Source organism: Micropterus dolomieu, linkage group LG20 (genome assembly GCF_021292245.1).
Source record: "Micropterus dolomieu isolate WLL.071019.BEF.003 ecotype Adirondacks linkage group LG20, ASM2129224v1, whole genome shotgun sequence".
NCBI lineage: Eukaryota > Metazoa > Chordata > Actinopteri > Centrarchiformes > Centrarchidae > Micropterus > Micropterus dolomieu.
Window position 1 is genome coordinate 10,744,962 of NC_060169.1, and position 16,109 is coordinate 10,761,070.

The window sequence follows — 16,109 nt, forward strand, 5'->3', positions numbered from 1 at the left end:
ATAAATGTCAAATCATTATTTCTTTCAAGTTTAAAGGCAGATTTTTGCTCCTGAGTGAAAATTGAAGAAACCAGATAGTTAATTATGTGGTTAAACTTTTCTTTATGGTCAGAATTTGACAAACCCTTGATGCCAAACAATGGATGACCTTTTTTTCACCATAGTCTCTCCAAATCCTGTGGGAAACACTGAGTAAAAAGGACATTTTGACTATTTAATTTATGCAATGGTAAAAAAATTGGCAATATAAATGGAAAAAAATGTGAAAAACCTTGTTCGGTATTCGGGAAAGTTTTTCATTATATTCGGTTTTGGCTTCGGCCAAGAATTTTCATTTCATGCATCCCTACCAGATATTAAGGTCTTCCACTTCCGTAGTCCATGACTAGTTTTCACATCATGCAAGGAGAAGGAACACACATACATACACACAGTATAAATATGTATATGTAATAATCAGTGAACACCGGCCCGATTTGCAGTGATATTTATCATTTTAAGTTTCAGTGATTTGGTTTCATTTGTCTATTGTGGCTCGATCTAATTTGGTTCCTCCGTCTGACCATTTCTTTTTCAGGCATATGGCTCAGGTTGTGATGTAGTGATCTTGGCTAGTGACTTTGAGTGTGTGCAGATTATCCCGGGAGCTCAGAATGGAAACATACAGGTGGGCTGTGTGGAGTGCTCCCACCAGCTTGGCAGGGTAAGTGTTAACTGCATACTTATACACACTCCCAGTTTTTGTTTTTCCGTGAAGACCGAAGACATTATCAATTTCACTACAGAAATACATTTATCTGTCTAGTACTGCCCATGCTTTCCTGTCCTTGATCTCCTGCTCTCCTGTGCCACTCCCCACCTACCCTTCACCTGTGGGAATGGCTGTGCAGAAGCACTGATGGGATGAGTAATATTTTTAGAATTTTTAGTAATATCTTTATTTTTAGATCGCTGCATCCTACGGAAACACAGTCTGCATCTTTGAACCTCTTTCTACCAACCCAAACAAACGCCACAAGGTGAGCATGGATGTCAGTATTTATGTGTGTGTGTTTGTATATATATATATATGTATATATATATGTATATATATATATATATATATATGTATATATATATATATATATATATACTGGTTTAATCAGAATCTAGTGTGTTTAATCACAGTTGTGTGCCAATAACACTGCTCTGTGTTGCTCTCCTATCACTAAGCAGCTTAACTATCAGTGGCAAAAGACAGGACAATTCTTCCTTGATGCCATCACCTACAACCTGGCCTGGGACCCACAAGGTATGCTAATGCCTTCTATGTTTAACTGATTCACAGACTGTCTGACTAAATTAATCCACACTACGCACAGGTCATATTACTGTCCCCTGTGGTTTGTCTGGAACATGTGCATTATATAAGAGTCACTGTGTGCATGCAGCTCTGTGTACTGTAGTCGCCAACCTGGGACAAGAGGTGTGTAACAACTTTTGTATCCTCAGGGAACCGTATCCTAGCAGCAACCGAGCGGCTCCAGCTGTGGGGTCCTCCACTGGCAGATGTCCTGATAGAGGAGGAGGATGGGCAGATGAATGAGGACAAGCCCCACCCTGTCCTCAATGACTGGAACTGTATCTGGCAGTGCAAGTACGAACTTGCTTTTGTACATACTGTATCCAACAAGCATCAGACATGACTGACAGGGAAAAAAACTCGCTGCTTCAAGGTTATGTACATAATGTCAGCAGCAGAATCAAAATCCAAAGGTAATTTGGTATAGAGCTAAGTACGCTTATACAGATAAACAGTTGCTTTTGAAGTAAATGGCCCCTTAGAGATGGCCATTGGTAAATATCCAGATAGCTAACTAAGTGTCAACCTGACCTGTGTGTCTTCATTTTCTTCACCCAGCTTCTGTCTCATCTCATGTACTGTTGTCTTGTAAATGTCAAGGCTGAAAAAACGTTCCTTAGCCAACTCTGTCACAGGTAGTGAGGATGTACTCATATTTGAAAATACCAAAATTTATTTTCACTTTTGTGATTGAAAATTGAAGTGGATTTTTTATTCAGGGCTTTGAGGGAACAGTTGTATATTATATTGCAAGCACTGTTTTTTTTTGTCACCTTTGCCTGTCGAACAGGAGCAAAACAAATATGTCAGCTGATATTTTTAGTTGTTGTTTTTTGTCATGCAGAAAGAGTTAGTCCCTGTGATGAACAGACAAAATATAAACTCTAGTTCTTCTTCTTGAAGGTTGTGAAATTACATTTTTACAAATACAAACCTATAGGCAGTTACTGATTATCTAACTCACATGCACACTGCCTCATATAAAGGTTTTGTATGTGCACTCTTTTGAGTGTGGCCTGTGCTTAAGCTGTGTAAACAGACATATAATACATATTAGTAATTGTCATCTGATGACACATATGCATGCCCAGGAAAAAAATTAGAACAGGGAACTGCAAGCTTTGAAATGACTAGCAATAACTCATGTGCAAAGTAACCAAACAGTTGAACCACTTTGGAGAATTTCCCGTGGAGAAGTGAATATAGCTGATATCATCGTTTGTGCTTTTTTTTTTTTTTGTCAGGACTGCTGCATCTGTTCACATTGCCAAGTGGTCTCCTGATGGGGAGTACTTTGCAACAGTTGGGAAGGTATATGATTCATATAAACACATTGTTGAACCATTTTGTAATTGTAAGGTCTGTGGTTATGTTTGCATATAATGTATGTTAACACATGTGTTTGCATACACAGGATGACTGTTTACTTAAGGTGTGGTATCCCACCACGGGCTGGCGTTCTGCAGTGGTGGTCCAGGACCCCTCTGATAAAAAGTCTCCTCCTGTTCACTTCTCCTTTGTTTACCTGGCCCATCCACGCTCAGTCACTGGTATGTCCTGGAGGAAGACCAGCAAGTACATGGCCAAGTAAGAAAGCACACACACAATCACAAGTCAGGTTGGCCATTAACATGTTTATTTTGACACCGTCTAGCGCTTGAGTCATGTGGTAATTTCTATACTTGTTAGGGTCAGGTTGAAGGGAACAAAAAAATGCAGATTTCCTGTATTCAAATACCTTCTGCTAGTCTTTTATGGCAAGTTTATAATGATTCAGTTGATATCAAAACATAATTATGTCCTCTGATGCAATATTGAAAAGGATGTGGTTACTCAAAATGTAGACTTTCAAGGATTGCACATTTTTGTGTGATTGACTCATGGTTCCCATTTCCAGTAAGCAGTCAGTGTTCTGTACTCTGGAATGTGACATACATAAAAATAAGTTGGGAATTAGGCTTGTCACTGTAAAAAAAACTATTTCCCACATACATTTCCATATACATTTTCTCAGAAGAACAACTAATACTGTCGTTACTAACTTAAATAAGTTCCTTTAGAACCATAACACATATAAAGGGGACAGTCTGGCAGGTGCGAGGCTGTCGTTGAGGGCCTATAGCTGACCATCACCACTAGTTGCTGTTTGTCTGGCCAGTTTGCACTAGATGCACTTTTCTGTGGCTGTTCAGCAAATTAAGACTTTTGAACTGGTGGTGAGAAGAAGAACCAGTGAGAGAGAGTTCTCTGTTTGGCTTTTACACTGAGTGAATCAGTGATTTCATCAATTTGATGCAGTCTCCTTATATTTCACTTCTGTCTTTTCTTCCACCTCAAGGAAAAGACCATAGGCTGAACAAAGAAAATTTACTGTTTGAGTAGCAAATTTTTATCAGACATATTCTTGATTCATATTCATTGCATCCAACAGTTTGTTAATCTGTTATGTTTTATTGGATTTAGGAATAAGGACCAGGTTATTTCCTCTCATGCAGTGAGAATCTGGAGAAGTAAATTATAATGTCCATTGTAAGGGTTGTTATATGCATTTGGCTTTTTAGAAAATAGTAACCTTTGACTGCAGTGATGTTGTAGAGTAAATCACACCAGTGTATACTTATATGCCACATACCAACATGTCATGCGTTTTTACATTTCTGAATTATATTTATGTCTGGACATTGAACTCTGTCTTATTCCATAAAATACAGTAATGTACTGTGTTTGAATATTTTTAAGGTAAAAATCTTGGACATATAGATTAAAGCATTTTGCTGTTGTTTTCTAGGGGTTCAGTGTGCAATGTGTTGCTGACATCCTGCGAGGATGGTGTGTGTAGGTTGTGGTCTGAGACCCTGCTACCAGAAGACAGCCTGCTTGGGGGACAGATCTCTGAGAACACTCACTCCTTTAGCTCCAGCCTGCCAGGCCTGGCAGGCAATAAGGACAAGATCCAGCATGCTTTGGAGGTACACTTACTTACTCGATCAGATCTGACCTGAAATAACTGATACAGGAAAATATAAAATTCCCATTTCTGAAAAAGGAATAATGTAAATGTGTTTTATTCCTGTGCTTTTATGATTAGTCAATCCACCACCTGAAACATCTGCGCCGGGGCCGGCGAAGGTCCTCTGCTCTGGTGGCACACAGTGAACTGCTGCCCTCTCAGCTTGGCACACAGGATGCACACACTCACCGCCACATCACTCATCATGCCAATGCCCTCTGTCACTTCCATATCTCAGCCAGTATTAACCCCAACACAGGTAAGGTTGTTTAAACTGGCTAAGAAGCATATTTTTATTTCTTCACCATAGATCCAAACATTGTTGCACTAATGACCATATGAGGATGTTTTATAATGTTCAGGTTTGTATTGACCCCCTCTGTAATAGTGACATCATTCAAAAACAACAATATCTTTATGTTGCTGCAAACTGTGTGAAAACAAAGGCATTAGTGAATTACAGATATCCTGAATGTTGTTTAAAGATGAATTTTGTTATAGCTCATTATTGTGGTAAGTCTTACAATGTGATTTTCTTTCTTTTTTGTTATAAAATGAATTAGTGAAGAGACTTCATTGCTAAACATAATAGACAGCTCTCCAAAACAGAATATCTTTGACCCGCGTTGTGCAACCGAGTGATACAGCAGAAATGGCTTCTGTAACTAGAAATAAATTAATCATATCAGTGAGCAACATATTTAATACAGCTGTGAATCTAGAAGTTATAGTACTATTTTATTTATTTTTTATCACTACTTTCATCCAAATATGTTTTCTTCCTTCTACCTCTCTCCTTTCTCTGTCAGATATCCCAGCGGTGCTGGCTGACTCTGCAGTGTTCAACTCAGACGATAGTGGTGGTGGAGGCTTTGTGGTTCACTGGCTAAACAATAAGGATCTTAGCTTCACTTCTTCCATGGACCTCTTTATGCTGCAGCTCCGTAAGTTCTCTGAACAGCAGCTGGACCAGCCTACTGAGGACCCTTTGGACCCCGAAGGATCGCCTTTGAAGTTTGACTTTGGTATGATCCTCAACCACACCAACATATATCTCCTTACTAACATTATCTTAAAAGCAAAATCGTGTTGTAAAAACACATTGTTGTCTGGCTTTCTAGACCTGGACGAGATGTCTGACAAAGCCTCCTCAGAGCACGGTGAAGAGGGTGAGCCAGGGGAGCAGGGAAGCACCAAGGCATCCTCCCCAGGATCCAGCTCCAGCATGCCTTTGCCCTCCATGCTGCTGGAGAGGAAGATGGAGACTCTGACCACAGAGTGGAACAAGAGCCCAGACATGCTGTTCACCATCCACCCCGCAGATGGGTCGTTCCTGGTTTGGCATGTAAAGTACTTGGATGAATTCAACCAGGGCATCTTTAGACAGGTTCAGGTGAGCAAGAAATCAAGTTCATGAGAAAACGTTTGCCGCTTTACATTCTATAGGGAATCAGTTTCATGCTCACTCACTTACTCAGTCATATACACACACACAGTAGCAGGAGTGTAGCTGCAGTTAAACGTTGTCTAAAAATGTAAGGTGACTCAGCCCTCCCACGGCCTTATGAAAGACTCCTAATATTCGTTTTTTTCTCTGAAGGAGCAACACCGTGGTCGTCTTGTGATCTTTCCTGAGTAAATATATAATTTATATTTGGGAATATAATGTGTATTATTAACATGTAACTATATATATTAGGGCTGCAACTAACATTGATTTTAGTCCTCGAAGCTTCTATAGATTATTTCATTGATGCATGGTTTAAGAAGTACTTTTGTTTGGCGGCGGCGGTGGTGCCCCCCCACCCTGGTAATGGTATCAGCTGTGTATGTTGATAGATGATAGATATTTATTAGTCGTTTCAGAAATTCATAATGTGTCATACAGCAAACAGACCATCAGACCAACAACCAAACAACTACTTTACCAACACAAACATCACCCGAGTGCTATACAAGTTAAATGCAATTTATACTTCTGCATCGAATCGACGTCGTAGCTTCTGCGTAGCCCCCTACACTGCGGCATCACCTACGGCGTAGCCTGACGTGCACCTCCTCAAAAATTTAACTATACGTTGAGGCAACGTGTAAGCACTGTGATTGGTCGGCTGGGTAGCTTCACAATGCCTCTGAGCTGACAGGAAGTGTCCCGTGCTTTGAAGTAACTTTTGCTAATGGCCAAAACAGCGACTGTAACACAGTGGATCAATATATTTGCCCGTCACAACCCGGTCATATATATAATCAGAATGTGATCCATTTTGTTGATAACATTTGAAAAGGCTATACCAGCCGCAAGTATACAATTTTTATCCCCATTCACGTTAGCGGAGGGCTAAACCGGAAGTTAGCCTGCTCTGCCGACAAAAGTCAACACAGTGGATGCTGTAGCGCTACCACCAGCTAGCGTTTGGGGATGTAATTGCACAATGATGGAGACACAGACACACAAGTATAAATGCAAGGCTACGTGCGTAGCCTACGGCGTTGCCATCATAACGTCGCACATCACACTGGTAAGCACGATGTGCGACAGTAAGTAAACGAATTTGCGTCGATGCATGTTAGTAATCAAATTAATCTATTAATCGTTTCAGCCCTAATATATATCTTCACACCTTATATGAAAGGTTTCAAAGAGTGTATGTATAATAATCCAATTATTTTATGCAAATAAGTAGGGATGTCCCAGTAAAGTTTTTACGTCCTGATTCCTATCAGAGTTCTTCTGATACTATAGTGTCAATTAAATATGTATCTGACACATTGAAATAACACACACAAATCTGACACACCCTGTTTTCATCTAAATACTAAAGATACGTTTATAATTATTGGTCTGGCTTCAAGTTAAAATGGGAGAAAGCGACTTCTGAATTCTCAGTCCACTCACAAAGTGAAACTTCTTCCCTCACAAACAATTAGTACAGACATTGACTGCAGAGAGCATGTCAACCAGACAACAGACAAATAACCTTTTGAACTGCCTTCAAGTTGCTCACGGAATGTAATTAGCGACATTTTTCATTTTAACCGGTGAAGGCGATGATTAGTGTTGAGTACATGTTGTGCATGAAGTCCGAGTTTAGTGAATCTGTGTATTTTGTCAGCCTTAGTGTCTGAACTCAGCCACTCACTGGTGTACCCAAATAATTTTTCGCATTCACACACTTCACACAAGTTCGGCTGTCGTAAAGGAGAGTGGCACTGCAACACAAGCAGGATAAGAAGGAAAAAAACAGTAAAGAAGCATAAGAATTTGATCTACTTTATTTTAGCTGATACAGATCCTTTAAAATATGGTTTGATTTGATCTGATAAGATTGGCTAAGGATCACTACAAATTAGTTAACACTGCATTTCCTTACTTATTGTGATTACTTTGTCTGGACTGCAATGATACTATACTGTATGCTGACACAATCTGTTTTATATATCATATAATAATAATAATAATTTATAATAAAATAACACACACCGTGGCATTGTATTACACAAACTTTATAATTACATGAACATATGAAGTTCCTATATACTGTATGTATGCTATATATAATATGCAATAAGCGGTCCATGTTTATGGTTTACTTGTGAGCATAAACCTGCAAGCCAGATAGAGTATTGTTAGTGTTGTTTTTACTGATGAACTAGAGAGCTTACATCACATTGGTATAAACTGCAAAGTAGGTCTTTATAGTGCTGAAAGACTATAGAATATGTGCCGGTGTTCCGAAAGGTCTTTATATCCCTTCAACTCTCCCATCAGGTGTCCTTCTCCTCCCGTATTCCAGTGGCATTTCCTACAGGTGATGCCAACTCACTGAGTAAAAACATCCTTATGTACGCCTGCACTTTGACTGAGGGTGAAAGTGCTGGGGTAGGGGCCGGCCTGGGTTCAACCGCCCTGGCCACCTCTCCCAGTTCTCACCCTGGCATCAGTCCTGCTGTCATGATGGTCTCCAAGCATGTTGATGGATCTCTTAACCAGGTAAAATATTATTAGGGAACAAAGTTGAGAGATGCACAGTTTTTCTGCCAGTGCATGCATGTTTTCGTAAATGACCACTGCTGACCAATGTGTTCCGAAAAACTTAATGTATTCCTTTAACCTTCTCTAAAATTTCACACCAACATCTTAATTTCATAACCAAATGAATAAATTTTATTGTATGTTTGTGCATATTCAACCTCTGTCTGCAGTGGTCAGTGACATTTGCTGAGCGTTCTGCCTTCTCCAACGTATTGACGGTATCTCATAAGTTCCGGTACTGCGGCCACCGCTTCCATCTGAACGACCAGTCCTGCCACACAGTGCTGCCACTGCTGCTGACGTCCTCTCACCATAATGCTCTGCTCACCCCTCCCTCAGCCCCCAGCAGCCTGGAAGGAGAGCAGCCTCCCACCTTTGCCCTACCAAAGGGACTTCCCAGGTATAGAACAGAGGAAAGGCAGAGAAGGAGAAGTAGTACATCGAGCAGTAAAGCAGTAAATAAGAAAGGGGTGGGGAAAAGAAAGAATAGGCAAGGAGCACATGGTTGAAATACCATAGATGTTATTGTAACACGCTGTGACACGCTTTCATTAATTATGGTCTTCTTGTCCTCTGCATAAAACATGAGTTCTAACAATGCATTACTTTTCCTTTAGCAGGAAACAGATTCGTAATGCAGCTACAAGGACCTTCCATGACCCCAACGCCATCTATAGTGAGCTCATCTTGTGGAGGGTTGACCACATTGGACCCCTGTCCTGCACTGGAGGGGTCTCTGAACTGGCCCGCATTAACTCTCTGCACACCTCTGCCTTCAGCAATGTCGCTTGGCTACCTACTCTAGTACCCAGCTCTGTACTTGGTAAACACACCGTGCATTTTAATAAGGATGTAAATTTTAACCTCAGTGACGAATGACAAAGCAGAAAAATTCATGTTATGAGTAAATCATTATCAAGAACTTTAAAGTGGAAGTGTCACTTTTGCTGAATCATCTGAGCTTCTGCTTTTGTTTATAGAGCAATATGATATTTGGTTCACTATTTGTCAAGACTAAACTGTGCTAAATGTATGCACAGTATTATGCAGTAGTCAAGCTAATCCAGTTTTGCATGTCAGATTTTGTGATTATGTCTTAAAAGCAACAATTTTAACTTATGCAATTAAGGTCCAACCTGGATTTAGTTTATCTGAGGAAGGAACTTAATCTTTTAAGTAATTATTTTGGCTACCAAATATTTAATGATTTTTTAAATCAATATGTGTTGGTAATGATAATTAATACATTCTTTGGCACTGCAGGACTTTCCTAAAAACTTTGTGTTATGTCCCTCAGGAACTTACTGCAACAGTGCCAGTGCCTGCTTTGTGGCATCAGACGGTAAAAACCTGCGTCTATATCAAGCTGTGGTGGATGCCAGAAAACTATTGGATGAGCTGTCAGATCCTGAAACGTCTGTGAGTGGAAAAAGACAGACTCATCACTGCACATAATGTTATTGCTCATTGGGATGTGATCACTGTTTAGAGTCTCTGTTCAGTGAACTTTATGTATCTGGATCTTCATGCCTCCCACTGTGGGTCTTTAAACTGTTTGCCACAAAGGACAAAGAATCAAGTCCAAAGCAGGGTTATTGGCCATGAAACATCACAAATCTGATATAACCACATCATTCACAGATATTAAATTCTTGTTATGGGCTCTTCAACATCTGTGAGTTTTATAATCATTTCAGTTTGATGCTGCCTTTATTTATAAATGTTACTAAAACGCACAACAACAATACACCGCCTACATCAGACATAGAGAGCTCACATTCATTGAAAATGTGGTTATGTTCTTCGTAAAGCAAATTTTTCTATCTCTCTCTTCTTAACAACCACCAGCCAGATAATTTACCATTTTTCATGTGTGTCTCTGTTTAGAAACTGGTGGGTGAAGTGTTCAACATTGTCAGCCAGCAGTCCACTGCGCGACCTGGATGTATCATAGAGTTGGACATCATTACAAACCAGGTTAGCAGCTGCTCTGTGTTTTTCCCACCCTCCTCAGATCAGTGGTGGACATAAACCTGAAACCTTCTGATCAATAGACATAGTAACCTTGATGCTATTTCCATGTGCATCCAGTGTGGCGCCAACACCCAGCTGCTGCATGTCTTTCAAGAGGACTTCATTCTAGGTTACAAGCCCCAAAAAGAACCAGAAGCATACATACCAGCCTTTCCATCTGGTGAAGGTATAACACAGTTAAATTAACTCCATGTAGGGCTGTTGCCTTGTGCTTTTTCAAACCTGATTGTCCTTAGACAAAGAAGATAATGTAATTTTATTATATCCAGATTACCAACCTACCCCATTCTCTGAGAAGTTCTTCCTGGTGGTGATAGAAAAGGATCTCAACAGGAACTCTGTCCTGCAGATGTGGCACCTGCACCTCAGGTCTGTGCAGGCCTGTGTTGGTAAGTGCGCACAGCTGAGCAGTTATTGGCATACCTGGAAGTCTAAGCATGAAAGGATGAATTTTAAATACCTTTTTATCAAAGTGCCTCTACTGAATTGTAGTCCAGCTATAATATTCCTGTGTCTTTGTGTCCAGATGAGCCGAGCCCAGATTATAGCTCCCAGAGCCAGCTAATGGTTCCCAATGAAGTTGTGAATGCCGACTCGTCTCCAGAGACCTCTCCTATCAGACCCCTGCCACGGTCAGCCTCTACAGCCAACTTGCAATCAGCCAGCAAACTCATCCTCACCTCCAAGCTGGTGTACAGCAAGCGGCTTGACCTGCCTCACGGGGTGGAGGTTACGAGGGCCACCCCCTCTGCAGGTTGGGATGGGCACACACATGTCACGCATATGACTCACACTATCTTGTTGTTGCCAAATTAAAAGGAGTGTAAAACCCCCTTTTCCAAAGGTAACTTGGTGAAATAGTCCTAGAAAGGTCTAAATTTTTTTTAGGGTATGCTGACAATTTTAAAAGAAATCTGAAAGGTGCTTCTATTTCTTTCCGTCTTTAAAGCAGCAGTCTGTAACGATTGAACATACAGTGCAAAACCTTCTCATCTCTCTCTACTGCTCGTATCACTCCGCTAAGCCCCGCCCAAAAACCTACAGGTTCCTATGGTAGCAGAAGGAGCCAGTTGCCTTGCGAAACCTCATCTCACATAGTCAGATAGATGGTCACATAGATCTTCACGGCGAGAGTCTCGTCAAGACCTCAGCCCCTCCATGCTTACCGCCCCAGGCTTCAGAGGAAGCTGTGACAACATCTGACCGTGGGATAAGAGGCTAGCACTGTGCCCCTCAAAAGTTGTTCCCCACTTTTTATCAACATGCCTCTTTGTCACTAATCAATAAAAGCGCCATGGCATCAAACATGAGCCAGTAGCTCCGTGTGGAGCCAGGACGAGTGCACACACTTGTCTTGTACACTATTGTTGCCAAAGGAGAGATGGGCAGCTCTTTCATTACTGATGGTTGTTTCTCAGCCATTGTGTTTACAAAACTTCTGAAGCAACGCGCTGAACATAGTGGGCTTGACTGCGTTAGAGACTCCTGGATCTGATTGGTTTCTTTTGACCTGGTTTTGTTTTTTACAGATTATCTGTATGTGGTACTACTTTCAGGATATAGTGACTATATGTTGCTCAAAATTGAGCAACATATTTGTGAAACATATTTCAAAGAATTCCCTACTGCTGCTTTAAGTCTGCTCAGGCAGATTCCAAGATGTATATGAAAATTTATTTGCCACAAAGCAAGAAATCAAGTTAACGCAAGAAATTGCAGAACACATTTACATGCTTTGCAGTAACCTGCTTAAAATGTTTAAACTGTTTTGTACTGTCTCCTCTTTCTGCTAGGGCATCTGAGTTCCTCATCTATCTACCCTGTGTGCCTGGCTCCATATCTGATTGTTACTACCTGCTCTGACTCTCGCGTGCGGTTCTGGCACTGTGCTGTGGAGGGTGGTGACGGGTACAGCGAGAATGACCAGGACAACCATGTGTACCGCTGGGAGCCCTGGTCCCTAATGAATGAGGAAGAAGACAACAACAGTGCTGTATGTGTGTCAGGACGACCTGTAGCTGTGTCCTGCTCCTACATCGGCAGGCTGGCCGTGGCCTTTAAAAAGCCACGACAAGGACAGGTAGGAAATTAGAATTTAGCTTTGTAATAGTGTTTTCAGTGTATTAAACCAAAAACTTATAACGATGCGGGAATTCATCATCACCTTGAGGTTGTAGATTGCAATAAAAATGTAAATGCAGTGACAAAACATCATTTGACTGTATTGCCTGGATCCTCCAAAATTGATAACAATTCCATATATCAGCATGTGTGTGTGTGTGTATATATATATATATATATATATATATATATATATATATATATATATATATAAAGTGGCATTAAACATTCTAAGGAAGTTATTTAGCTACTTTATATTTGTTGTCTGTTGATCTGGATGTCATTGAATTGAAACTCAGTCAAGGTCCATTACCACCAGTCTGGCTTATGAGTCTAGGTTTTCATTGTACTTCAGGATGTGTTACAAGATAGTGGTCTGTGCAGGCACTGAAAAGGTACTTTTAAGAGCCAACATAACTTTGTTGTGTATTTACCGTATGCCTGGGTGACTGGTCCACAGTGTCAGATTTGACATATTCTAAGAAATCATACATTTTAAGAAAGTGCTCCTTTTGTCCTCAGCTGCAGGGTTCTGGAGAAGACTTCTCCATGCATGTGTCCATCTATGAATGTGAGTCTACTGGTGGCTCAGAGTGGGTTTTAGAGCAAACTCTCCACCTGGACGACTTTACCAGACCCTCGTCAACCCTGGATCCAAGAGTCAGTGTGGACTCGAACCTCTTTGTCTACAGCAGGTCAGGAGGGCACTGCTTGTTTGTTTATATCATATTCTGTCAACCATTGTATGTTTACCAGTATGGATTTCTCATAAGTTCATAATTTTCTGCAGGTCTGACTTGTACATGAGCAGAGACCATAGCACCCCCAACATTAAACACTATGTCCACCTGGACTGGCTGTCAAAGGAGGATGGATCTCACATCCTCACTGTGGGAGTTGGGTCCAACATTCTCATGTACGGCCGAATCTCTGGCATAGTCAATGAGCAAACTAGCAGCAAGGAGGGGGTGGCTGTTATCACCCTTCCTCTAGGGGGCAGTATCAAGCAGGGGATCCGCTCACGCTGGATCCTGCTTCGGTCCGTGGACCTCCTATCCTCCGTGGATGGTACACCATCTCTGCCAGTCTCCCTGTCCTGGGTGAGGGACGGCATCCTGGTGGTAGGCATGGACTGTGAAATGCATGTGTATGCCCAGTGGCATCAAGACAAGAAGCCTGGTGAGGGAGAGGAAGGAAATCTATCATCAGCAGACATTGTTGGAGGTCAAACTACGGGTTCCTCCTCGGCCTTTGAAGGGAGAACCAGGTCTAAGAGTGTGTTTGAAGGGAATACTGCAGTAGATGAGGCCCTTCGTGCTCCTGCAGGACTTCAGGAAGGGGGACTGTTTGAAGCTGCTCACTCCCTGTCCCCGACTTTACCCCAGTACCATCCCACCCAGCTGCTGGAACTCATGGACTTGGGCAAGGTTCGCCGTGCCAAGGTGAGTCTGTTTCGGTCTCATTCACTGACTCCAAAATATGCAAATGGTTATTTAAAGCTCTCGTTTGTTTATTTATTTAAAAATTAAAAATAATTTGAATCCCTAGAAGGCTAGAGTGCAGTGAGGCCCACCTATTCTGGATTAGAGTACCAAAAAGACAGATGGCCACAGACATTGTCGGATAGATGAACAGGGATGTGTGGTGATCTAGCTCATCTAATCCACATTGTTGTATATGCTGGATAACCCAACGATTTTTATGTATCAGGCCATCCTCGCTCACCTGGTGAAGTGTATTGCCGGGGAAGTTGCTGTTGTGAGGGATGTGGAGGCGGGTGAGGGTGGATCCAGGAGACATCTGTCCCGGACCATCAGTGTGACTGGCAGCACAGCAAAAGACACCATTGTGGCTGGCCGCGATGGAGGCAGGGACTACACAGAGATCAACTCCATTCCTCCCCTGCCGCTCTACTCCCTCATGTTGGCTGACCTAGACACCTCATACAAGGGAGCAGAAGAGGGTGCTAAGGGAACTAAGGTGGCTGACGGTGAGGGAGCCCAGAAGTCCACAGAGGACCAATATTCTGACCTCTTCCAGGTTGGTACATTTAAGAGAGCTCTGATTTTGTTGGGAAAGATGCACTCCACTGATACTTTTAACTCCCTTCCTCCTGTGTTAACAGGTGGCAACAGTTACCACAGATGACTTTGTGAACTTTGCTACTGACAAACCAGAGAAGAAGTCTCGAGTTATCAACCTCTCTCAATATGGACCTACCTACTTTGGACCAGAGCATGCTCAGGTATTGCTGTATTTTTAGAAGAGGGTCTCATTGCACAAACGTGGATTACTCTAGAGAGACACTGCATTGTTGATGTAGTATTTATTTATTTGGGGAGACAAATCCCCAAATACATATTCTTTTCATTCCTCAGTTGTATTGGAATGAAGTTGTTAATAAAGAGATAATAGATAAATAGTGTGGTACATAGTAATAACTTTAATAACAATTTAATATCTTATTACAACAATGACAATTGTGATAAGAGTAGTAATGGGAATGAAACATGACAGTAATATCAGGGTAATACTAGAGTAATGTGCACAAAATAATCTGGTAATATTCTCTCAATGAGGATGTGTTTATTTTTGTATAATGTTTCCATATGCAATGTAATGATAGGGTCATGTAAGACTGGGTAGTATTTAACAACATTTATAGTAATGGCGTATATTGGAAAGTACACACAGATAATACTTTTCCATCAGTTGTTCTGAGTTTCTTGTTGCTCTACTTCATCTCTTTCTTTCTTTGTGTGTCCAGGTGTTGTCAAGTCACCTCATGCACTCCAGCCTACCAGGACTGACCAGACTGGAGCAGATGTTCTTGGTGGCCTTAGCTGATACTGTTGCAACCACCAGTGCTGAGGTCACCAGCTCCACTGACCAACAGTACACAGGTCAGTATACAGGTGAAACTCGAAAATTCGTTCATTTATTTCAGTAATTCAACTTAAAAGGTGAAACTAATATATTATATAGACTCAATACATGCAAAGTGAGATATTTCAAGCCTTTATTTGATATAATTTTGATGATTATTGCGTACAGCTTATGAAAACCCCAAATTCAAAATCTCAGAAAATTAGAATATTGTGAAAAGGTTCAGTATTGTTCAGTATTGTAGGCTCAAAGTGTCATACAGCTAATTAATCCAAAACACCTACAAAGGGTTCCTGAGCCTTTAATTGGTCTCTCAGTCAGGTTCAGTGGAATTCACAATCATGGGGAAGACTGCTGACCTGACAGTTGTGCAGAATACCATCATTGACACCCTCCACAAGGAGGGAAAGCCTCAAAAGGTAATTGCAAAAGAAGTTGGATGTTTTCAAAGTGCTGTATCAAGGCACATTAATAGAAAGTTAAGTGGAAGGGAAAAGTGTGGAAGAAAAAGGTGCACAAGCAGCAGGGATGACCGGAGCCTGGAGAGGATTGTCAGGAAAAGGCCATTCAAAGTGTGGGGGAGCTTCACAAGGACTGGACTGAGGCTGGAGTTACTGCATCAAGAGCCACCACACACGGGTCCTGGACATGGGCTTCAAATGTCGTATTCCTCTTGTCAAGCC

At 41.4% G+C, this 16,109-nt stretch overlaps 1 protein-coding gene across 1 annotated transcript in view; it reads left to right on the forward strand.

The window, feature by feature from the left end:
- Nucleotides 1-568: 568 nt before the first annotated feature.
- Nucleotides 569-16,109, forward strand: part of dmxl2 (Dmx-like 2) — a gene marked incomplete at its 5' end in the record, with an annotated part of 41,726 nt that continues 26,185 nt past the window's right edge. The window contains 24 exons of the mRNA XM_046033237.1: nt 569-703; nt 948-1,019; nt 1,213-1,291; nt 1,492-1,636; nt 2,587-2,653; nt 2,757-2,929; nt 4,131-4,311; nt 4,431-4,611; nt 5,162-5,377; nt 5,474-5,745; nt 8,122-8,343; nt 8,556-8,785; nt 9,003-9,208; nt 9,683-9,804; nt 10,273-10,362; nt 10,477-10,585; nt 10,689-10,808; nt 10,946-11,173; nt 12,213-12,499; nt 13,063-13,235; nt 13,331-13,982; nt 14,251-14,580; nt 14,666-14,785; nt 15,308-15,443. Coding sequence (XP_045889193.1) covers nt 569-703; nt 948-1,019; nt 1,213-1,291; nt 1,492-1,636; nt 2,587-2,653; nt 2,757-2,929; nt 4,131-4,311; nt 4,431-4,611; nt 5,162-5,377; nt 5,474-5,745; nt 8,122-8,343; nt 8,556-8,785; nt 9,003-9,208; nt 9,683-9,804; nt 10,273-10,362; nt 10,477-10,585; nt 10,689-10,808; nt 10,946-11,173; nt 12,213-12,499; nt 13,063-13,235; nt 13,331-13,982; nt 14,251-14,580; nt 14,666-14,785; nt 15,308-15,443 — 4,546 coding nt within the window. The remainder of the gene's footprint in view (nt 704-947; nt 1,020-1,212; nt 1,292-1,491; nt 1,637-2,586; nt 2,654-2,756; nt 2,930-4,130; nt 4,312-4,430; nt 4,612-5,161; nt 5,378-5,473; nt 5,746-8,121; nt 8,344-8,555; nt 8,786-9,002; nt 9,209-9,682; nt 9,805-10,272; nt 10,363-10,476; nt 10,586-10,688; nt 10,809-10,945; nt 11,174-12,212; nt 12,500-13,062; nt 13,236-13,330; nt 13,983-14,250; nt 14,581-14,665; nt 14,786-15,307; nt 15,444-16,109) is intronic.